The sequence below is a fragment of the Siniperca chuatsi genome, linkage group LG15 (assembly GCF_020085105.1).
Source record: "Siniperca chuatsi isolate FFG_IHB_CAS linkage group LG15, ASM2008510v1, whole genome shotgun sequence".
NCBI classification, from domain to species: domain Eukaryota; kingdom Metazoa; phylum Chordata; class Actinopteri; order Centrarchiformes; family Sinipercidae; genus Siniperca; species Siniperca chuatsi.
In genome coordinates this window covers 11,023,254-11,047,808 of record NC_058056.1, presented here as the reverse complement: position 1 = coordinate 11,047,808, position 24,555 = coordinate 11,023,254, and the positions used below count along the sequence as shown (strand labels likewise).

The following is a 24,555-nucleotide window of genomic DNA, read 5'->3' as shown; positions in this document are numbered from 1 at the left end:
AGCAATTTTACACCAGATTGGCAAATTTAATCACCACTGAATTTATAGCATTAAAAATGTATTTTGAGAAATCAATTTATGTGGTTTGAATCCCACTCTTTGAAATTTCCAGCAGGTAATTTCAAGTCGTGTTGGTTTAAAACTTGATTTATAATGATAAGTATTTTTTTTAGTGTTCACAAATTCAGACAGATAATTCAAGTGCCCATTATTCAAAAATAGTCAAGTTCATTCAGGCACCAAAAATTAAGATTCAAACTTAAACATTTGGGCTACCAAGGATAAGTAATTGAGCCCAAATGGAATTGATCAGACCTTTTGTCATATAATCCAAATTAAAATGAGAGAAATTGAAAAGGTAAACAAACAAAAAAATCTAGTTGTTTAATTTTATACAGCTTCAAATTATCTACTGGATGGGAATTTAAATAACATAAATGCAGATAGTTGGTTTTCAAAGCATTAATATTTCAGTGTTATAAATTCAGTGGTATTTAAATACATAATACATATTTTTATTTTGTCAGTTGTTTGATTTTGTTTTAATAATTTTATTGTATTTTAAAGTTCTCAGTAAAGCACTTTGATCAACATCTGTTGTTTTTAATGTGCTCTATAAATACATTTGATTTGACTTAAATCTAATGTTATCGTGGCTTTTCTTTGTTTTCATATACAAGCATAATAGTTTAACTTGATAACAAATTATATGGAAATTTGCTAAAAATAATGAATACATTGAGCTTTTGCTTCAATACATGTGAAATAACAAAGTGAAAAAACTGGGGCTTACATTTAACAGTTTCCTTGATCCATGACTGCATTGTCCGGTGTAGCATTTGGGAGTAGGAACTGCCTTGAAGTTTTGAAGACTACTGACTATGAAATATTGTAAAAGTGTGACTTACTATACACAAATGAAACAGTCATATGCAATTGATCTGGCCTGTTTGCAAAGTTGAACTAAATTCTGTCTCTGGCTTTGCTGCATACTTGTGTTTCTTATTTTCCCACATAAATGAGCATGTCACACTACCCTTTGAAGTCACATTTATTTAAAATACTTTTCAGTACAAATCCTTTACAGAAAAAATAAACAAAATTTACATGAAAACAGGTATTTTGACTTATCACGTGTCCTTATAAAATATTATCAACAAACTTCTTATATGTGAGACAACCACTCAAAGCAAGAAGCTGTTAGTAGCATCTGATATAATATTTAACCCAAATCACAATACACACTGTAAATACAGAAAATATGTTTCCATTTAACTGGTAGAAATGGATATGAGACAGACAAGTACAAAAGACTTTACAAAAAATTGAAATTAAAGGCTTATTTAATTACAAAATTTAAGCAAAATTATTTTAAATTATTAAAAATGCCTCTGTACCTTGTAATGTCTAACTGAGTTGTATATGGACATCAGAGCTGTCATCAGAGTGTTGTCTTAATCTCTCTAAAGCACCACATTTAAATATGTTTAACTATTTTGTTGGTACTATTATGTCAGTCAGGCTTTTCCTCCATTTTGTAAAGTATTGCTATTCACAGTGGATTTTTTAACTTCTATCCTCATAGACTGACTCTCAGCTCGTGACTCTAGCTTCACTCCACCCGAGATCCCCAGGGATCCCAGCACAGCCTTCCCCGTCTTCAGGCTCTTAGACATTGGGATGCGGGTCAGCCCTGTGCGAGGTGGCTGGGCATCATGCCCTGTCTGCTGACAATAGGGAGAGAAAGTACAGTTTCTCAGGCAGGAGAATGAAGACAGGGGAGCACTTGAGGGGAGTACTTGGGGGGAACATAAAGAGTAAATAATGGAAAAGAGGCAAAACCCTTACAGGGAAAAAAAAGGAGTTCTGAATTTCTAAACAATGTGACTGATCATATGTGTTATAGGAACTGTGTGAATGAAAAATGTAAATATTTATTCATTTTTTCACATCAATCTCAGTGGGTGAGCACTTGTCCAGACTAGGTTTCACTGCGCTGTTACTGGTGCAAGGCTGTTTTGTGTCAGCCAGAGGGCACTGAGCCCTGCATGGCTTTTTGTGAATGTAAACACTGAGTAACAAATATAAATTACAGCATAACTGTAGCAGGGTGGCAAAATGCCACATCATTAGCTCTACTGTTCTGAGGCCTGCCCATAGGACCATTTCTGTCACGCTATCCGTCTGATCCACAAAGAGCATAAGGTCCACTGAAACACCAACACAGTGTTGCTTCATCTCCCTTTCCTAGCAGTGTGAGATGAAGCTGTTAGCGAACATATTTACCTAATGAAACATCATATGTGTAATATAGAAATATGAAACCATTGTCACCCTCAAGACAATGAAGAAAAGACCTAATGCATCCTAAAGAAATTGTTTAACATTTTGGGATATAAGCTTATTCACTTTCTATCTGAGAGTTACATGAGAAGATCATGTCTGTATGCTAAATATAAGCCTACAGCCAGCAGCTAGTTAGCGTAGCTTAGCACAAAGACTGGAAACTGGTTGAAACAGCGAGTCTGGCTCTGTCCAAAGACAACAAAATACATCACCTCTAAAGCTAGATATGACACGTTATATCTTGTTTGTTTAATCCGTACAATAACCGAAGGGAAAACACAACAATCTGACATTTTACAGGGGGGTTATGGTCAATGGGGTCAGGCCTGGCACATAACCCACTGTAAAACAGCTAAATGTAATTTTTACACAAAAAATGACATATAATGTGTTAATTAGTGAGCTTTAGAGGTGCTAGTAGGTGGATTTTTGCTTCCTTTGGACAGAACCAGGCTAGCCATTTCAACCTGTTTCCAGGCATTGTCCTAAGCTATGCTAACAGGCTGCTAACTGTAGCCCTGTATTTAACAAACAGACATTGGGTTATATTGATCTTCTCATCCAACTATTTTAACTATATTTCCCAAAATATTGGACTATTAATGATTTGGTGAAAATCCAAAAAAAGAAAAATCATCTCATCTCGTCCACGAGCTGCCCAGTATAGCTGATAGTTTGGGTTTTATTTGCCCAAATCTTGAGATATCCCCCATTGAGGGATGAGAAAAGTCAATACAATGAAGATGAATGGAATTTTCTTTGGTACTACTTTCAACCAAATCTACTTTTTATCGATTTCTTTGGTAGCAAGTACTTCCAGTGTACTGTTCTCAGTAATATGTATGGATTATCTAGTCTATCAAGTATCTCAAAGAATGGACGAAATAAATCTATAGCCATCATAGGATGGCTATAGATGGCTTTATAGGAAGAATTATGTTCTTTCATAATTTGGACGAACAGAACCTTTAAGCGAAACTTACCATGCTTTGTGTGGGTCTGGAAGTAGTGGATGTAACAGGGGAAATTGTTATACTGCTCATCACTTTGCTCTGTGTGCTCCTGGTAGCAGTGGTGGTGATTTGGCGGGGGGAGCGTAAAACTGTCCCAGTTGATAAGGTCATTTCCCTGCCCTCTGTTACAGCAGCCACCGGCCTGACTACCATCTTTGGAGTGATGCTGTTGCCTAGATGAATATGGATCCTGTTATCGTCAGTGGTGGTGATGATGCTAGTGTTGTTGTGACCCTTCCGTATAGGCATTGGGACTATCTGCTTCTCAGGGGTAACCTTGAACACAGCTCGGCCCATGGTCATCTCCTGGGGTTCTGGGGAGGCAGATGCTTCAGGCACTATAGCAGTGCTCACTGTCATAATAGAGACAGGAGACAATGGCCTTCCTGAGGCAGAGGAGGGAGCTCGGCTGCTTTCTGGAGACTTGGCTCTGGATATCGTTGTGATGGTGACTGGAGACTTGGCTCTTTCGGGGCCCTGAGATCCAGTGGTGGACTTTTTCTTGTGTGTAGGAGCAGAGTAGGTGGGAATGATTGTGATTCTGGATTTAGGTTGAGATGGGTTGGGGCTGAGGGGAACTGAGCTAGAGAAAACGTCCTCAGCAGTAGGGCTGCTGATCTCAAGAGTGGCCATGTTGTTTTGGTGGTCTGGCGTTACTCGGATGTGTAAAGGCTGCCCTTGCTTTTGGGACATGGTCAGTTCAGAAGGCAAATGATTTCCATTAATGTGCAAACGCTTTTCCAAGTTGGTCTCTTGAGTGGTGGTGTCCTTTTTCCTCATCCAGGGAATCCAGGATTTCTTCACACCCAGGTCGCTGTTAGATGAAGGGCAACGCTCAATAGCACCACTCTTTTCTGTTGACTTCTTCAGGCACTTCTGTCTGAGGTTGTTCATGATGTGATTCTCTTCTTGAACAGACTTCCTGATAAACACAGCTGGGGTATCCTCCTCTACTGGCCCAGTGGACGATGCCTCTGTCTGTACTCCAGTGGATGTCACAGCAACGTCCACCATTCTCCTCCCATTCAAACTGGGCCTTAGAGCTCGACTATGACGCTTTGCTATCTCCAGTTCTTTGGTGAGATGGAAAACTTCCGTGCCCATGTTCTTGGCTTTCTCCTCCTCTTCCAAGAACCTCTGCTGCAGGATAGAGTAATCCACTTGGAGCTGAGAAAGTTGATCTTCCTTGTTCATCAGCTCATGGATCTTCTCCTTGAGGGCTACGACATCAGCCTGCAGTTCCCTGGTTTTGACCTCCTCTCTCTTGCATCGTTGTTGGAGGTCTTCTTCCTGGCTTTCCTCCTCTCCTTTCTCAATTGCTTTGTTTCGTGCTATCTGACTCCTCATTTCCTCCACCTGTTGGGAAAGAATGTTGGCTTTGTCTTGTTCATTCATGAACCTTTTCTCCAACATGCCATACTGATCCTCTGTCTTGATCAAATCTCCTTCAACTACTTCAAGTTGTTTGAGACGATTTTTTAGGCGCTCAATTTCAAATGTCAGCTCCTTAACTTTGTTATCTTCTCTTTTAACGGGGTCAGACATTCTTCCCAGATCACATTTCACTGAATTCTTCACTGATAGCTTTTCTGCTTGCTCAAATCCATCTAACCTCTTTTTCATTTGACTGACCTTAGAATTAAGATCCTTAGTTTTATCAATTTCGTAGGCTAGCTTAGTGCATAGCTCCCCCTTTTCTATGGTTAGAGTCTCTACTTTGGTTTCCATCTCTGATTTCAACTTCAGGAGCTTTTTGCTTTCCTCTATCAATTTCTCAGTCACCTCCATAACTTTACCCTGCTCAACTTTTACCATCTTACTAAAATCTTCCTTTTTCTTCTCATCTGACTTCATTCTTTCCATCAGGGTCTTTCGTTCTTCCATCAAAGCAACAGTCAATGACTTCAGTTTACTCAAGTCATCCTTAAGGCTCAGCTCTGCCTTTTCTAACTTGAGTTCAGAGGACTCAAGCTCCTTTACGCGGATCTTGAGAGCTAAGACTTCATCTGAGAGCTCTTTGGTCAGGCCCTTCTCTCTCTCTAGAGCAGTGTGTAACTGTGCACACTCAGCCTTGTTTATGCTGAAGGCACCCTCAAGTTTCTCTAACTCCATCATTCTTTTCTGGAGCTTCTCCACTTCCAGCCTGAGGTCTTTACTCTTGCTATCCTCCTCATGTAGCCTCTTTCTTAGCTCCTTACACTGATTTTCAGTCTTGGTAATCTCCTCATCCTTTCCCTCCATCTCCAGCACCCGTTTCCGCAAGTTCTCCAACTCAGTAATCAAGTTGGAGTTGCCACATTCCCCTTTGCCGATCTTCTCCCTCAGCTCCTGCAGTTCCTCCTCAGATTTCCTCAAGGCCCTGTTGCTCTTCTCTTGCTCCTCCACTTTATGCCTAAGCCCTAAAAGTTTGGCATTAAGTTGACGGTTGTGGATCTCCTGACTGGCCAGCTTGGCACTCATCTCCTCGTGTTGTTGGTTAAGCTTGGCAGATTTCTCTTTAAGCTCAGCCTCCAGGCTCAGCACCCTGTGGCCATCCTCCTGAGCACGCTCCCTGGCTTCACTCAGTGCCTGTTCCTGCTGCTGAAGCTGCTGGCTCAGTTCCTGGACCCGCTGGCTCTGTTGGTCCATTTGCTCCAGTTGCTGCTGGCGCTCATTGACCAACATCAGGGCAAAGGACTTCAGCTTGACCAGCTCCTCCTGCACCTTGGCCAGACGTTTAGAGTGCTCCCTCTCCTTTCTTACCTGGTAGGCCTTTTCGTTCTCAAGCAACCTCTTCAGTCTAAAATGTGGAGGGATAAAAAAAAGGTAAGGCATTAGTTTCGTGTTTTATGGTTTCAAAGTCAGCAACTGTGTATCTGTGTTTGCCATCATTTCATGGAAAAATTAATCATTTATTCCTGGATCCAATGTTTTATCCCAGTTAATGTTTCAGTGATAGTGATAAGCCAGAGTGATAATCCTGATTCTATTCAGACATTTCATAAGTCTAATTAGAGAGTGTTTTCTCTTTAAGTTATAATCTCAAAACACACACCCCCAAGATACAAACCCAAATTTTCATTAAATATTTAAACTATCATTCACAGAAATCCAGTAATTGACCACTTTACCACAAAAAAATATTATATTTGAGTCCAACACTTGAAGCTATTTCTATCTATCTGAGACAAAAGCAGAATTTGATAGAACTGATTATATCAGTTCATTATATACAGTACAATACAGCAATACAAACAAGACGGAAAACTAACAAAGATCTACACTACAAATCCCAAGAACTCCTGCTACTTTTATCCCTGCTCTTGGGATAGAGACTAAGAACACAAACTGCTAGTGAAAGTTTAACTAACACCCCCTCACCAAGTGGTCTTCTTTTCTCTTAGCTTCTTTCAATGCTGCTCATGTCCATTCTCATCTCCGGCTCCAACAAAATGCATGCAAAGCAGATTCAATGCAAAGCTGCATCTTCTCCTGTTACACTCCCAAGGACATGCTAATACAATATTCAACCTGAAAATCTTTGCATTGCAAAAGAAACCAAATTAATACAGGCACCAGCGCAACAAGGAAGATTGTGCATCTACAGCTTAAACAACCTCTAAATGTTCAAATGATTCTCATTTAAAACATATCCACTATTGTGGACACAGTCACAACAACTCAGAAACTTAACAACAAACCCAATTTAAACTTACCCACTATGGATGCTCTACAATCAGCACGTTTGGACATTATACAAAATCCACTGAGAATACATTTTTCACAGATCTTCCACCGTCACATTCCAAACATGTTATCAGGACAATGAAAGGTGAACAAATACAGTGGAGCACCACTGGACCTCTAGTGAGTGATGTCACCTCATCCATATAAGGCAGTAATGTGTGTATGAGAGTGTGTGTGCTGCTCTGCTTTGGACCCTGTGAAAGGGGTGGGAACCATGCCACAGGAGGAGTTTGGCAAAACTCCTCCCAATTTTAATGCTTTCATAAAACATGGCTTGTTTAAGGGAAAACAATTATAGACTATTTGGGGTTTTTTTTTTCAGAAAGTTTGCAAAGGTACTACAAATAATGAAGAAATTTTGCTCAGACAAAATCAGGTTCAGGGCAAGTTTGGTGCAAATGAAATTAGATCAACATTTTCCAAAGTACAGAGGATATTGCCTCTGCAGACCGGAAGCCATAATCTCACTGGTACAGGAGATAGGAGAGAATGTCTGCTGTAGTTCCACTCGAGAGGAAACTGGACTTGAACTGGGTTCCTTGCAAAGTCTACATATGATGAGAAAACCAGATATGGATGAGTTGGATGTCTCCCTTGAGGTGAAGAAGATCTGGGAGGATATGTAACCATGATAATAAGTTTATGAACTGCGATGCCCTGACTATCTTATAACAAACCACAGTTGTCACAATCCCACATCTCTGCGGATGAATTCAATTTGAAAATCTAAATGTTGATTCTCAGTTTGTAAATGACAGTAAACATCTACATTGATTCATATTACCAGCAGTCTTCATTGCCAAGTGGGATTAGTGGGTCTGGCTACTGTACAAAGGAGTCATCCAGATATCAGAGTGCAGCTCTTAAAATTCATGCTTACACAGTCAGATGTCACTGACACCCTGGAAATGGGCACTCTAGAATAACTCTCATGAAAAAAGGTCAAAGTCATGATGTCAGTGGTATTTGGCTCCAGTGGTCAAGGCATGTAAGAAACATAGTTTAGTCTTGCAAGGTTGTGCTCTGTTACTAAGGAAGAAATAACTATGGACAAATTGCCTGTGTACAGTATATCCAGTCCTAAGTGGCAAATACAAATGCTTGGCTAAAAGCTGTCAATCTAAATGCTTAACCACAAGGAAAACAGTACTTCTGATAAAGAAAAGCAGACTAAGTACAGAAGGACCTTTCCTAAAAAATATGTTCCTATTATTTTATTCTTTTTAATGTTAACATTTTCAAGTGCATTGTAGGTTTAAGAAAGTTGTTTGAATGAGGGTTTCAACTTATCAGGCAACTAAAATGTTCTTAAGCAAATACACAGGTGCGATCCATCTAGCTGACCTCCACGAGAGAACTTTTTTTCCATCATGGAACAACATCTCATCCCATGTTTCCTGGGGAATTTGCTCAGAGGCACTGCAGCCCCTCTGTGTTAGGAGATTGAGGACTGAAGCAGACATGAACTGCCAAAAAGCTGTCAAAACACTGTGTTGTACAGTAATGACCTTTCTTGACAGAGAAAAGGCATTAAGTGTTAAGCAAGAGAGTCAGTGATAGTGTACAGTACATAAGACTGATGTGGTGTTAAAAGAGAGAAATCAGAAGCAAAGTGGACTTTTTAAAGGCAACCACAATAGGTCTACACATACTGCATGCACATGATCTGCTGACAGATGGTTAAATAATGTGAAGGTTTTGTCATAAACCTTTAAAATGACAAGAAAGCAATCATTTTAGTTTTCAATTTCAGGTCTGCATTTTCATTTTGTGTGTGTGACTTTACACACTTTGAAACTCCTTTCAGGAATGGGAGCCTCTTCTTCTGTTAATCATTACACATTCCACCATGCCACTTAAATATTTTAACTTCTTGACATATAAATTGCCCTGATGTCAGAGAGGGTGTTAATGGCTGATGGCTACCAGTCAGAAACTGCTTCTCCTGTGCCCATTCTCTGCATTCCTGCAGATGTTTGGCACAAGACCTTTGACTTTTCTCTCTTCACTTTCATCCTGGATGGAGAAGATCCCACTGATAAAGATAAGATGATGACATGCTTCCATCTCACCTGAAAGAGTGAATGTCAAAACAGAGTAGTACCAGACCTGGCAGATACTGTACGTGCGTGATTGTGTGTAGGTGTTGGTGCTAATATGTTCGTGCAAAGAAAGTAATGTTGTGATGTGTTTTTAAACCTGTTTTTACATAGTAGGCCTTGCTTGTGCTTGTCTGTATTTTGTGTATTGGTGTCAGCTCATCCATCAATCCATGGTTTAGATACATTTTTCCCCTGCTATTTTCTGTTTCTGTGTCTTTTCCTGAAAGTCAGTTTTGTGTCCTTCTACGGCGACAGATAGAAGAATCTGGGCTCTGCACGTGCTGACAGATCGAGACCTAGCAGAGCTCATCCCCTTCACTCTCTCTCTGAGGTGACAGAGCCCGACCTGTGCATGGGCCAAGAGACCTGCTGGAAACCACCTGGCATAAGAAGGAGGTCACCTCTTTCTTGCATGCAAACCAAGTATCAAGTGAAAGTTAAGTGGTAGGTCACTTGTGCTTTGTGCCATATGCTTCAAACTGAAGCCTAGGCTTACTGTTCAAAGGTTTTGAACATGATACATCCAATGCTTTTTTATTAGCCATGCTAGCAGCTTGGCACTAGGGATGGCAATGTCAGTTGCCTTGCTAATGCACTAAACTAAGAGGGTGAACATGGTAAACATTATACCTGCTTAGCATCAGCATGTTAGCATTGTCATTGTGAGCATGTTACCATGCTGACGTTAGCATTTAGCTCAAAGCATTGCAGTTCCGAAGTACAGCCTCACAGAGCTGCTAGCGTGGCTGTAGACTGTTCTTTTCACCACGTCCTAAAGGCCCACCTGTACTGTCACAACTACTTTTGTTAAGATGGTAAGTGAAATCCAAAAACTTGACTTTCATCTCATGATTTTATCTCTGCTCTACTTCTGTGCTCATTCGTGCATATATTTTGCTTCAGGTTAGATATGTTAAGGAGTCAAGTTCAGTAGAATGTCAGTCAAACAAAATTCTCAACAGAACATAGTATGTATTCTGCCTTACAAAACCCAAATTGTGTAAGTTGCACACACAGTATAAATTCCCTGACCAAATTTGGTTGAAATCATAAAACACCCAACTTACTTACTACTCTAGATAAGTTAATTTAGGCATGTGTGCACATTAATTTACAATCAAGAAAAAAAAAATCTTTTGAAATGTTTTGAATCATGACTAGCCTCTTTCCCTGTCTCATGAAAGCAGTTAAAGGAGTAGGCCTACCTATAATACTAAGCTAAAGTCTGCTGCTCGTTTCGGTGTGTGATGGCAGCTCAGCTGTCATGACTGTTTAGCTTCCATGGTCTGTTTCCTGTGTCCTATGGTGACCTTTTCATATAATTTATTACAGTTTACATCTTTTCAGTAATCGGGCATTACTCTATGTCCACAGAAATCTAGTTGATGAGTAAGTATGTACGTTTTTGGAAATCATATCTGACGCAGGGACTTTGCCCTTTTGTCTTAATGGTGTGGTAATTTCATGGCCCAACTACTCTCCTCCTCACCTTTCTCTCTCCTGCTCCAGAAGGTTGGTGAAGTCGTCGCTCTTGTTCATGTAGTCTGCGTGTTTGCGTTTCTCGGTGTCCAGCTCGTGAACGGTGCGGCGGTGGCACTTTTCAGCGAGCAGTAACTGACCCAGCATCCTCCTGTACGTCTCCTTGTGCTTCTCCTGCAGACGCTCCAGCTGAGAAAGGGCAAAGACACACAATCACAGCCACACGGGGACACATGCAAACACATGCAAGCACAGAGGACACATAAAAACTGAATTTTATTTTCAGCATGTAACTGACAAAAAAATATGTAAAAGAAAACCATTTACAATTGCAACAAATATTCGGCACATTTTAGGCTTCACATTTACAATTATAAAAGTAATACTTTCTCATATATTTTTATATATCTTATATCACAACTAAAGCATCATGGTTCAAACATTACTTTTATTAATGTTCCTCTAATGATTTTACTTTATTTAGCTTTTTTCTCTTTTGCGGGTTTATAAGGTCATCATTATGACTCAAGAGCCCAATAAACCTGTTCAGAAAAAATAAAATCTTTGACTTTTAAATGGGCTGACAATGAAAAATATGACTGACAGTTGCCTACCGACCTCAACCATAGGCTTTTGGTAGACACTGTGGTTGTACGGCTCAGTGCCAGTGATGGAGTCGTCCCTCTGTAGGGCCTGGAGGGCTGAACCAGGGACCGCAGAGCCATAACGTGATTCAAGGGCCTCTGGGACAGTCGGTTTGGACTTAAGCATGCAGATAACTACTTCTCTGGCCTGAAATCACATAGACATAAAGATATACAAATGATACAGAATATTATGACTTGAGGAGGAGGAGAGTGTGTTCACTCCATCTGGACACCTGTTTAAAGAAACAGGTTTCTTTGCAGACATGCAACTGTGAGAAATGATGTGTTAAAAATGGCCTCAAACATGTATTGAATGTTGCATTTTTCTCATATGTCTCTGGATACAGTATGTCCCTATTTTGGGGTGTTTAAACCCCTGTAGCATTTGTTTCATGGGTTCCAGATTTTTCCAAAATAGTCACTTGGTAAACACATGGCACATTTGCCTGTATTCTCTGGCATGTTAAACTGCCATTTTCAACCACAAGATGGAGCTATTGTGCAAAAAAATGCAGTCCAGCGACAGTATACAGTAGGCACTTTCCATTCAAACTGACTGTGTTCATCCACAATGCCTTCCACAGGTATGTTTTCTTTCACTCATAATTGCACTTACCCTACTTAACACAGCAGGTCAAAGGTCAAAGTGATAGGATATGCCAAATACAACGAAACACACCCAACCCACCTGAACCTCTCCTTCCATGATCCCCAGCAGTTTCAGCAGACCCTCTTTGGACAGATCCATGATGTCCCCTCTTTTGTCTCCAGCCTCAGGGGAATCAAAGAGTAGCTTCTCTTTGTCAGATATCACCTCAACCTCCACCTTATCCTCACCCTCCTTCTGCTGAACCTTGGCCATTAGGCTCTTCACAGGCAGACCCACTTCTTGTTCTTGGCTGATGTCATGGTCACCCTGTGGAACCCCAAGCACCCCGGTGGCCGGGCTCTCCACCCCACTGCTTTTGGACCTCATCCTCTACCTACACCAAGAACAGAAGAAACAGTGTTTTTTTAAGCAAATAGTACCATAGTACCAGTGTTTATTTGTTTTTTGCACAATTGTTATGTGACTTTCCCATATTAATGTTTTGTTATTCCATTTCAGTCATTTTAGTTTTAATTGAAAGTTGCTCTCTGAATATCTGTCTACTGTAACACACTTGTGGTAGTGCAGGTCACAATTTACAGTGAGTTTTATGACCTTGGCCATGACTACCTTTCCTTATATCGCAACACAAACGTACTGTACACATACACAAGATTACAACTGGATGACATTGTCCCATGTAACATTCCTAATCTGGAATAAATATCTGCACTGTGTGTGTTTGTGTGTTTTATGGCAGTGTGTACATTCCTGACACATCCCATTCTCTCACAAGGGTTGTGTATCTCAAGTTGAGTGTTGACGGTCTGGAAGCACATTTGTGGCACTCCTGGGTGCTTTAACCTTCTCTGCTGACATGAAAAGTTTGAGTCAAACATTTTATCCAGATACCGAAAATAAATCTGTTGATGACAGACTCTAAATTTAATTTTACTACATTAATAATTTATAACGACACAAGTTGTGTTTGGGTGGCCTGTAGCACACTTGTATTGTAACCTTGATTACTCAAACATACAGTGAGCTGGGAGAAAAACGTTGAGGAGTTAGAACATACATGTATTGTTCACTCGTACAGTGCACTATTTCAGCCCTTTCAGAGGAGCTACCCCTCACCATCTGTTTTGTTCCAAATGTGTTCATTTGAAATGATATAACTCTATTACAAATGTAAAAGTGGATATTGTTACAATGTTTTTTCATACAACTGATAAAGTCACTTTGGTCAAGCTTGCATTCATACCACTGTCACTTTCAATGGCAGAAGCTATACATTTCAACCATTTATCCATTACTTTTAGCAAACAATTTGAACTGTTTATCCAGTACTTCTAACTATTTCAACTGTTTACAAATTTGCATTAGCATTATAGCATATTTCAACCATTTATCCATTACTTTTAGCCAACTCACTATTTCAACTTTGTATAAATCACTTACAGCAAACTATTTCAACTGTTGATTAATTACTTTTAGCTAACTGTTTCAGTGGTACTTCTGTTTCAACCATATTCCTTTTAGCTAACTATTTCATCTGTTTATAAATTGGTGTTTAGTGTTACAACTGTCTCAGGTTGGTTGGAGGGGTGTACTGTGCAATCAGTGTATCATGGCTGGTAGCTTACTGGTTATTGTGACAATAAATTTACTGAATAGCAGCATCACACCAGTTTGTAATCCCATTTGGTTGTTTATTTTCCCCCTTAACACAAATGTGGATACATTTTTTAAATAATTCTTTCAAATTAGCTGAATTAGTGTCCCTGGTTGGGAATCACGGTAATAAGCGTGTTTAAGCGTACATGTTTGCATGTGCAGGCATGTGTTTGTTTAAGCTCTCTAACAGCCTTGAGACACTGAGCAAGTGCACTCTTTGTGATCGATTTCAGATATGACATCAACAGCGCTTTTTAATTACAAGCAGAAAACGCCCCCGGGCCCCCAAAATCCCCACCATAGCACCCTGGTGATGTCATAGCACCCTGACCTCTGAATCATGCATTTAGACATCCTGAGCAAGCTTGCCAAAATGTCATGAATTCCCTCTTAAGCACGGGATTGGATGCATGCAATAGCATACACAAAACACATAAACTGTACACACACAACTATGTCCAGATAATAATCTCTTTGAGACAATCTGCAATCTGAGAGGCCCGAGGTAGAACATTAATTTAAATCTGTTTAACTAGATTAAAACAAGGTGATAAAAGTGAATGGGCTGTTATAGACGACGAATTAGACTTTCTATATGCAATGCTTTAAGGTTTGAAAGCGAGTCTATCAAAGGTTTTCGTTCACAACAAGAAAAATGTTTATCTTCTTTTGTAATAGTGCTCAGCGAAGTTAAGACTGCAGTGAATTCTAATGATGCTTGAAACCAATCTCTTTGAATCCCACCTGTTTCCAGGAAAAAAGACCCGAGCATATGAGAAGGAAGAGTGCAAGATAACAGTGAATGCATCGCTCAGATTCTCAGATCAAACCAACACATTAAGTACATTCCTTATCTTAGTTCTGGGAGTTCAGTGAGTGCACAATGGCTCCAAGGAGAGCTGGTTCTTAACTGGAGATTAATTGCAGTGCCTTCTTTCCTGTCCATAACTATTAGTTTCAGCTGTGGGCTCACTATCATTTAGTCAAATGTCGTAGCACAGCAGCGTACACAAGTGTTCATCCCACCATTCAAGCAGTGCCAGAGAATTTGAAAGACCTGATAAATGCCCAGTGGTGGAGGGCATTAAAACTGGCACTACTGGGGCATGAGAGTGATTAAACATAGAAACATGCAGTACTGTAAATTACTCGGGCAGAGTTCCTAAGTACAGGCAACAAAATGGTTGACACTGAGTTAGGCACTACACTTGCCTGTTTATTTTTAATTTCTGGGCTGACGCCATGAAAATCCAGAGAAGCTACTGTAACAGCTTGCCTAGTTTTGCGGTGTCACTCCCGGTCAACAGAGTAGGCAGGAGTGTGGGTGTGTGTAGTTATAGTTGTAGTATAGTTGTAGTTGTAGTTAAATTACTATAAAAAGGTATTATAAAATGCAATACAATAAACATAGAAGGTAGTACTAAAGACACAATTACATTAACACCCTTATACTCTATTTGGCCCGGAATAAACACATTTCTCTTAATGTTGAACTTCCTGTGGTGATTGGATCTGAAACTCCAAGACATGTAGGAGTTTACTTAAACCTGCCTTCATTGATTTTTTTTTTTTTTTTGCCACATGAGACAGCACAACAAGCAGTACAACACAACACTGATTTATTTTCAGCTTATAACGTTTATATGGCGAACAGGTTAGCACACAGTTGCCTATAGTATTGAGCAGACATGGAGCAACATTAGCATTAATTTGGAGTCCTGTTTATGTCCAGCTGATGAATGTAAGTCCAATATTCACTCTCTTTTTAGCTCTGGTTTGGGCTCAACCAACTTCTGAGGGAAATGTCTGCCTCTTTAGCTGCCAAATGCTCCACTAAATGCATCAGCTTCGAACTTATTAGTTCGAAGCTGTGCTACTACTAACTTAACTTACAGTAGTTTTTTGAGCTTTAGTAGTTTTTTGAGTTTTTTTAGCTTTTTTGCTACCTGCTGCGTCTGTAAACGACGCTGATGAGAGTGGTGAGAGAGAATCAAGCCAGTAAAGTTGCAGGCTCTAAAACCAAAACAATGAGCTGAAAGATGCTAAAATGCTCTGCGGAACTGAGCTGGGTGATACTTCTCTGTGGGTTTGTCACTATGAGCCACACTTTTCATATTGTTAATAGAAACATATTGTTAATAGAAACATATTGATTATAGCAGCTTTAGGTTTCATTAAATGGACTCAATTATACAAGTCTAACTTTCCCAAGTTATACAGATTCATACAAAACACTTTCTTGACAGCTAATTGTAAGTAATAATCACTGCAATTTCACAGGCCGTATTGATGACAAGACATTGTTTGACAAGACTTTGTCATCAACGTCTGCTTGTCATCAAAGCCTATTGATGACAAGTCTTTGATCCACCTTGACTGGTCACTGCAGTCTTGATTGTAGTGAATTCTCCAGAGCAACAAATGGGGATTCCAAAGCCACGTGGCCTGCATTCCAGTCTGACATGCAATATTCCCAGTCCTCATTGGAAAATAAAGGAGAGCTGCCAGACAATAAGCCTTTACTCTGAGGTCTGCACCAACCCGCCACAATGCCCACACACATTCATGGCATCTAAACCATCGGCACAATGTTACTGATTGCCTGGCATCCAATTCCATAGTGCTGTCTAATATGAAAGGGTGGGCTAACACCCAGCAAGGCACCAGTCAAGGCCTGAGCCTAAATTTAAAGCCGGACCCCAAATCTTTCCCATGGTTTGGGTAAGTCCAGCTGTCATATGAGTATTTATAGGCCCAAACAGAACACGTGCCTCCATTCCAAAGTGAAAAAAGGGGCTATAAAATTTTGTCAGTGGTCAGCAAGTTACCACTGATGTTCACTATAAGACTTTTATCTTTGGTCTGAAATTTCAATTACTCCAAGCATTTCATATACGAGAATACAGTGCTCTTCAATAGTCGCCACATTGGGAAGTAGGCTGTAACAAACATCAGATTAACTTCATATTATCAGTGATGAACGCTCTGCTCAAGAATTGAAACAATTAGTTGATTAGTCAATCAATAGAAGATTAATCAGCTACATTTCTGAAAATCAACTAAAGATGGCAAATATTCATTGATTTCAGCTTCTCAGATGTGAAGATTTGCTGCATTTTTGTGTTTTATATTATTCCAAGTTGAATATCTTTGGGTTTTGTACTGCTGGTCAGACTAAACAAGACATTTAAAGATGTTACCTTAGTATTTCATAACTTGTGAGGTACATTTATCACTTTTTAAGTGATTCATTGATTAATCAAAAAATGATTAACTGATAAATAATTATTAGTTGTAATCAAGTGGTTTTTGTTATACTTTATGAGACTTCAATGGTACAAAGGATGGGTGAATGTTAATTTATGCAGATATTCCAGTTACAGAGTTGTAAAAAAACTAGCAAGAATATTAGCATTAGCAAGATTAGCAGAAATGCAAACTGTTAGCATGATGGCTTCTGGTTGTCCTAGTCCAAGCCCTATAATAGTGACACCTATATTATGTTAATTCTCTCTCTACACACTTTATCTCCTGAAATATCAGACTATAATACTGGTGAACATTGTGCTGGTCAGTGATATTCACATAGAGAGAAAAAGTGAGGAAGGGGAGATATCTGGTGATAAAAGTATGACTTGTAGCCAAATTCATTTGCCAGAGATGAGGGATGAGCAGAGCAGCTGCAAATAATGTAACAACATGCTATAGGAAAAATGATTTGTTTGATTCAGTGAGTTTGATATAATCACACCACAACCCCAATGTGACTAAATAAGGAGTGGGAAATGTTCTTTGCATGCAAGCATTTGGCAACTTGTTCAGCCAGAGAACACTGATAAAATGCAGTACGCATGAGAAGCTCTTCCGTCCTGACAAGAAAAACACACTAGCCCGCCAAGATAGGGGAATTTCAATCAAAACTGTAGCCGTGGATGAGATTCGAAGCTACGTCAATCCATCTGATATTGAAAGTCCTGTGAGCACCTATTTCCCATGCAGGGGAGCTGCAGTCTGTTCCAGGATTTTGATGGACGCCGTTTTCCAGCCTAGAAGGCCAGTGACCTCTAAGGTCAGATTTTACGTAACAGCCATGTTCTAGGAAAATAAAGACGCTTCAGGCAGAGAAGGATGACAAGCATTTTCTGTTTAGATGGTAACACCGACTCAGACATGTACACAGATTCCAGTAATACTAAATTGAACTGTCAAAGAGCCTTTATGGATGAAATGCAACCATTTACTGCTTGTCTTCCTGTAATGATGGCTTCTATTCCTATTAATACATCATAGCAACAATAACTCAAAATGCTAAAATGTTGGCATGCCATACTGGAGCAAAATGTCAGCATAGGTGATGGGTTTCATATTGTAGTATTCTCCTGATGTCACTTTAACTTGATACTCTCACTGGAGCCTAATGTAGCTTCAGCAGGTAAGGTTTCACTAATGAGCAAACTAAGAGGAATGTATGTAGGTAGCTTCTCTACTTATAATGTCTCACATTAATGGCTTACTTGCTGGCTTTGCTTCATAAACAACTCAGCACAGGTAGTTCCTGAATCATTCACTTATAAAATATGACTAAGTTATATACTTAGTTATGCTGGTGGCAGTTTGTTAAATATTCACTTTGAGTATTTTATGAACTCATATGATCCCTGTGTAAATCAACAGGAGCAAATGCAAATCTTTACAAGTTGAAACATGCTCTAATTTTGGTCATGCATTATGCATATTGAGATATATTGAGTTTGTGAGATACATATTGTATCACACAACATGCCAACTCCACTGTTCTTAAGCCACATACTGTCACCAAGCATATGGATGGGTGCAGCTGCTGGAATACATGACTCACCTCCGTCTGTTACATATATACATGATGGGAAAAACGAACACATCCATTATTTCTAAGAGTTAAAGATATTAACTTGTAGCCTCAAAATGTGGAGCAATTCCCATTGCAACAGCATTTATTCAATCTAGTGAGAGTGCCTGTAAATCAAAACTGACTTATCAAGCACCAGAGTCCACTAGACCAATGGCATGAGTGGATATCATCTTGACGGCATGGAGATCAAGGAAGAGATCAAGTTCAGGCTGTTCTATGAATAGAAACAACAAGACAACATATGGACGAAGCAGTCTCAGATATGGTACAATGTCATGGGGTCAGCCATTTGTCTGAAGTCTCTTCCAAATGCCTACTTCCACATTCTCTCAGAGGAAGAACTCATCAGATTTTCTGACTACCAGTTTTTGGGGTCCTTGTGTAGTGCAGCGTAGAAATGTTGGGCCTTTTGGCATGCAAATGATGAGATTTTCATCAATTAAATGCATTATTTTGATTGGACAGTCCTTTTGTTTTCATGGCACTCTGTTTAACTCTCTGTCATTTTGACACGTATAATATGTAACTTTTCGGCATTAAAATGTCTAAAAACGACTAGCCCTATGTTATACATTTTGTTGAGTTGTGTACTTACATTATCCCAAATGTTTCCAACAATTTTCAAACCCAGAGAAATCCTTAATTTGAATCAAGGTAACAGTGCGTTTCATTTGGTCGCCTGTCAATGGCATCATATCCTCTTTGCGCATGTGTCAGCATTGTGGTTGTCTGCCAGAAGCTGGCGTTGAATTGATTCTTTACAATGTACTTTTCTGATCTTGATCATTTTTAACTGTATATTTTAACAGGATGAAGGATTTCAGTCATCGGAGGTCTGGATCTTAAGTTATCAGAGAAACAAGCTGAGCGAACATTAGCTCGCAGCCCCTCCGGGACGTCCTGTGTCTGCCAAACAGCGTCAGAGAAACGTAGATTTTTAACGTGAAACTGCTTTATTCAGTGTTTTTACCGGTTTTAATCACCAGGCCCGTTTGTTTTGGAGAGGAAGAGACCTCTGCAATGAACGATGAACACTGAAGGAATACTAACCGGGAGAAGCTGACTGCAATGATGGCAGTGGTGGTGAAGACAACAACTCCCATGATCCCACGCTCCTTCACAATGTCATCAAACTACGTCTTTTGTTATTGTTTTGATGTGAGAGACCCCTAAAAATGACATACTGTGTATTTAATGCCACTGACAGGACATGCCTATTGACTGTATATTGGATATAGACTGTGGGCAGTCCTGCCGTCTTAGCGGCTGGTAGAGATAGAGATCATAATGAAATCTTTTGGCAGTAAGTATGGCCATCATCAGTTAAACCAGCTTTTTTATTTTACTTTCATTCCCAGGTTTCAATTTGTTACTTCCTGTGTATTAAGAGCATTTTCTGCTGGTGACTATGCAATACATAGAAATGAATTTTCGATAAAATAAAACACATTTGTGATATCTAAGTAAGGGGAGACGGGAGACTTCCCTAATGAAACCCCAGTTTAAAGTTGCATTAATGAATATGTTTATATTAACACTGAATTGAAACATATTTTGTAAAAGAGTTGCTTTTAGCAATGAGCCAACAGACAATGGTCATTTTTCACTGCATGCGTTTGAAGTTGGCATAGCAGGAAAAGCACAGGTGTAACTAACATTAATGGTGGCTGTCTTCCATAATCCAACGAGCCTGAATGAACAATTCAAGGACCCTGGAACTGGCTTGCCTGAATGGGATGCAGTCATTATTAATCAGTGTAAATAATTACACCCATGCTTTTCTTGCTTTGTCAAAAAGCAGGAAAAGGACATTTTCACCTTTCAACTTTACTGCATGGGTTCAGTGTCTCTGCTCTTATTAACCCTTTGCTAGCAGCGGGAAGCTGTTTTTAGCCATCCTTGTGGCATGGCTCCATGGATGGCAATGTTGGTCTGTCAGTCAGTCGGTTCACCACTTTGGTCCAGACTGGAATATCTCAACAGTTATTGGATGCTTCCCAGAGGATGAAGCCCTTAGCATTGTCATTGTAAGCATGATGTCATGCTTGCATTAGCATTCAGCTCAAAGCACTGCAGTGCATAAGTACACCCTCAGGGAGCGCGCTAACAAACAAACTGTGATAAGCCTACTGCAAACCAAAACCAGCAAGCTAAAGACCCAGATATTGAGACCAAAACAAAGGTAAAAGGAGAGCCATTGTTGGACATAAACTTGTCAGGTGGTGACAAACACAACTCCAGTGCAATGGTAATGTCTGCTGCATGTCTAAGGAGGCAAATGTTTGCTAACACATTAACCTTTACAACTTTGTATAGTTGAAATATGTGTGTTAGTCAGCTTGTTTAGGACCTCTTCTGCACCCTAGAGGCCAGGAAATTCAGCCTTAAAGTAAGCTGTTGGTCAGCAACTAAACATAAAACACTCTGGAGTGCTTGGAATTATAATGTAATACTTGGCTAACCGCACTATTTCAAAGCTTCACCACCACTACCCATTTAAGTTTTCTAGTTGACCATTTGTATTGTTTTGTGTTTGTACCGTGACTGTGTTCTTTTGTCTGTTGTTTACCTTTTTCATAGAGGAAAACAAACAACCAGTTGTCATAAAAACAATGAAATGCACTGTTGCAGGTGGGACAAAAATAAAGTAGAGAATAAAATGGCAGGGGGTTGAAGAACTCTGTCTCACTAACAGATGTGTGAAATTACAGTGTGATATTTGGTCTTCAGTGCTAAGAGACAATCAACCACAGAGACCAGTCATCCTTATCTCAGTGCTTTCTTCCACATCAGTGACATCACTGGACAGATGAGATCTTCAGGTAGCTGTCAGCATCACACACTAGTTCACGGGAAGACTCATGATTATGTCACTTCCCCTCAAAAAACATGGATGAGAGAAGAAAAGCATGGGATGTGTAGAGAGGGTGGGAATATGGTTGAGGTCAACTAATCTTTCCCTTCTGTGGTATTTCAAATATCTCTTACATCAAACCAAAGTAAGTTTTTCCTGCTCAGAAAGATGTAATGGTGCAATGCATGATTTATGTGCTAGGAGATAGCCAGGCACATACAGGGGAAATAACCTGAAACATTTGCAACATTCGGGATATTCTTACTGTATGTGAACTTCATGAATGACCTCACTAGTTCTAATATTATTACATGTCAAGAACCAATTAACAACCAATCTACTGTTTATAGCAAGTATACTTGCTAGACATCTTGCACACTACGTATCAAATGATCTTGAGAAGATCTTGGGTTGCTATGGCATTGAAGGACTTATTTTTAAACCAAGGGAGCACGAGTTATAAGTGCCACTGTTCTGCGAAATATCCAAATGTGTCTAAACTGCATTTTTGGAATTCAAGACCAGGGGCCCTTATACGACTGGAGCTGTGCCCATGTGTCAGTGACAGCTGTTGTTGAGGCCTTCCAGACGTATGGGGAAGACACCGACTACTCTAGGCAATGAGCTGCACCTCCCGCAATATTGTGTTTATGTTCAAGCATATGGACATATCCTCAAACGAATTATATGCACACACAGACACACGTGCACAGTAAGGAAGGAATTGGGTCACTGAGTTGATAATGTGCAGGAGAGGAACAATGAAAGCAATGCATTTGAAATGCCACAAGTCCTCCTCTTCAATGCATGGTGTCTTGTTCTTGGTACTCTTATGTATTTAAATTATTTCTTTTCTAACTCAATTCATCTAATTAAAATTCTTTTACTGGCTATTTATCCTCTTATCCTTTTTGTAAAAAACTGTTTCAGTTAAGTGACGAGCAATTCTTTGAAAAGAGGCTGCACATGCCACAAGCACTTGAGGCAGAAACACAGCATTACCCCTCATCTTGTGCAGGGGTTCAAATACAATATGACATGTCCTGACTGTCCATTCCAAGTGTGCTACTCTGTCAGTTACTGCTAAAGTCTTCCTTCTCATAATCTCGTGCTCAAGCTCACGCCTCACCTCACAGTTAAAGTACAGTATGTCACCTTCTGCATGAGCAACAAGTCAAGTGACATAGAGCTATAGTAATGTCATGAGGTAAGCCACTGACACATTTAGTGCATCTCAAATCAGTGCTGCTTTGACAAACATCCAAGCTTAGCCAGCTTGGTTTCAGTTTCAACAGGGACCACATTATTGATTTACAGTAAGACAGATTAATTTACAAGCTGGGACTGATAACTGCCCAATCAACATTCACAAATCTGTCTTTCTCGGGAGGCCATTTAGTTAATTGAGCGCCGCCACAGACTTCGCAGGGCATGTGCCGAGCTAGAGAGGATGAGCTTAGATAAAGATGGAACAAGTGCAAAAATGTTAATGAGTAATATCTCACCAGAGGTTCTCTTTGTCTTGTGTCAGTGGTGATATCACTGAGTGCACAGGGGCCACATCAGCTGGAGAGGGTGGGAGGCAGGGGGAAGAGGAAGGGTGAGGTTGCACAGAGCCCCTGGACACTGACAGAAAGGATCTTTGACAGCAGCATAAGCCACACCTGCGTTACATTCCCTTGCTGAGAGTGAGATACATTTCATATTCTCTTTTCAGTTTACTGAGGCAAGGTGATGTGCGCCTTGACAAATGGACAGCAGCTAGCAGGAGCCATGTGTCTCCTCCGTAAGGCTGATGACTTCATGCGGATGAAATGGAATTCATTTTGGCGTCATTGCAATCCATAAATATTCCGAATGAAAGTTATCATCCTGCTGCAGCTTGTGAAGGCCTCTTCTTAATGTTAAGCAGTGGTGTGTGTATTTGTACATTGTGTATTGTATTCAGTGTGTGTACAGTTAGTGTTAATAGTGAGAGCTACATGGTGCTGCAGAGGTGTTGGAGTTGGCGGCTGTGGGAGAAGTTGAGGGCAAAAGTTGTATGTGTGTATTTCTATGAGTGCACATCATTCCCAAACACGAGCTGACAAATAAGATGGATTACTTCTCTTTCTCCTACATTCTCAATCTCTCAGTGCACCACCATCCCCTGTTGGAGATGTGGGCTTATCTTCCCACATGCAAAGCATAAAAGCTTTGACACTAAATGGTCTCATTCATACAGCAATATAAGATGTAATTCATTGAGAAATGTTTGATTCATGACTCTCTATATTCTGTATGCGTCGTCACAATGCCAAATCTGTATTGCCATTAACAGCACCAAGAGTAGTCCCTTGTCTTCTCATGGGAGGTTAATTAATGCAACATGTCGAAATCCATGTCATTTGAATGTACAAAAAGTGAGCTGAATTAAGTACATGCTTCACAGAAGAGTTGTTGCATTTATATGGTACAGAACAGTTCTGACCACAGCTCAAATGAAGCTGAGTGGGTGGATTCCTATCAAACAATGCTTTTTATTGGCTTCATAAACTGATGACAGCTAAGCAGCAGCACCTGTACCTGAGCCGTTTCAGCTGATAAGCTCTACTCTGCTACAGGCACGTGGTTGTCTTTGGCTGTTTCCCACACAAGGGCAGGGAGAACAAGAGTGATTTCATTAGGAGAAGCTGACTTACCTGCTGTTGTGTTGTCCCCAGGTTTAAGCAATTAGTAGTCACACCAAGGGTAATCCTAAAGAAAAGGCTCTAAAGCAGTTAAGTATCCACTAATATCCTCTGGCTTGTGTGGTCCAGTTGTGGTGTTTGCTTGTGCTGGCTACTGAGTTGTGCCAAGAGCCATCTCAAGCTCTGCTCTCTCTCCCTCTCCTTTCTGTTCTTCAGGTCAGAGAGGGAATGGTAGAGAGCAATAACAGAGCGCTGTAACTTCCCTTTCTCTCTCTCTCTCACTCTCTCTCACCCTCCCTCCCTCTTTCACTCCCACAGCCTATCCAGTTCTGCTCTGCATAGCAGTCTAAAACGCACCTCTCATTTTCTTTCCCTCCTATCCTTTCGAGAAGTCAGTTGAAGAGTGTGTGAAAATAAATGGGAGAGGGGGGTGAGGGAGGCAGGCAGGCACAATTCTACTCCCTCTCAGCGGTTGAAAGGGGCCGTTGCCCAGTGAGGAGAAAGGCAGAGGTGCGGTGTGATGTCCTTTGTCAAGTGGCCAGATCTTTTCACTCAGCGACAT

At 40.2% G+C, this 24,555-nt stretch overlaps 1 protein-coding gene across 3 annotated transcripts; it reads right to left on the bottom strand.

Annotated features, from left to right (window-relative positions):
- Positions 1–1,033: 1,033 nt before the first annotated feature.
- Positions 1,034–24,555, bottom strand: LOC122861927 (filamin-A-interacting protein 1-like). 3 transcript variants are annotated; one of them, XM_044167008.1, is made up of 6 exons: positions 24,006–24,555; positions 12,002–12,296; positions 11,285–11,458; positions 10,677–10,855; positions 3,330–6,138; positions 1,034–1,727 (listed from the first exon to the last, which is right to left on the bottom strand). In XM_044167008.1, the coding sequence occupies exons 2-6, from the start codon at positions 12,287–12,289 to the stop codon at positions 1,518–1,520; spliced, it is 3,660 nt and encodes a 1,219-aa protein (XP_044022943.1). In that variant the 5' UTR covers positions 12,290–12,296; positions 24,006–24,555; the 3' UTR covers positions 1,034–1,517. The 3 variants fall into 3 exon arrangements, with proteins under 3 accessions (XP_044022943.1, XP_044022945.1, XP_044022944.1); XM_044167010.1 differs by having other exon boundaries at positions 1,034–1,724; XM_044167009.1 differs by lacking the exon at positions 24,006–24,555 and adding an exon at positions 22,830–22,995.

What these genes read in the sequence shown, in the direction of transcription:
- LOC122861927 (XM_044167008.1), bottom strand. Translation starts at nt 12,289, where the DNA reads ATGAGGTCCAAAAGCAGTGGGGTGGAGAGCCCGGCCACCGGGGTGCTT. An exon ending in TCATGGAAGGAGAGGTTCAG is followed by an intron (nt 11,459 to 12,001) that starts GTGGGTTGGGTG and finishes ATGTGATTTCAG; the next exon opens with GCCAGAGAAGTAGTTATCTG. An exon ending in CTGGAGCAGGAGAGAGAAAG is followed by an intron (nt 6,139 to 10,676) that starts GTGAGGAGGAGA and finishes TCCACATTTTAG; the next exon opens with ACTGAAGAGGTTGCTTGAGA.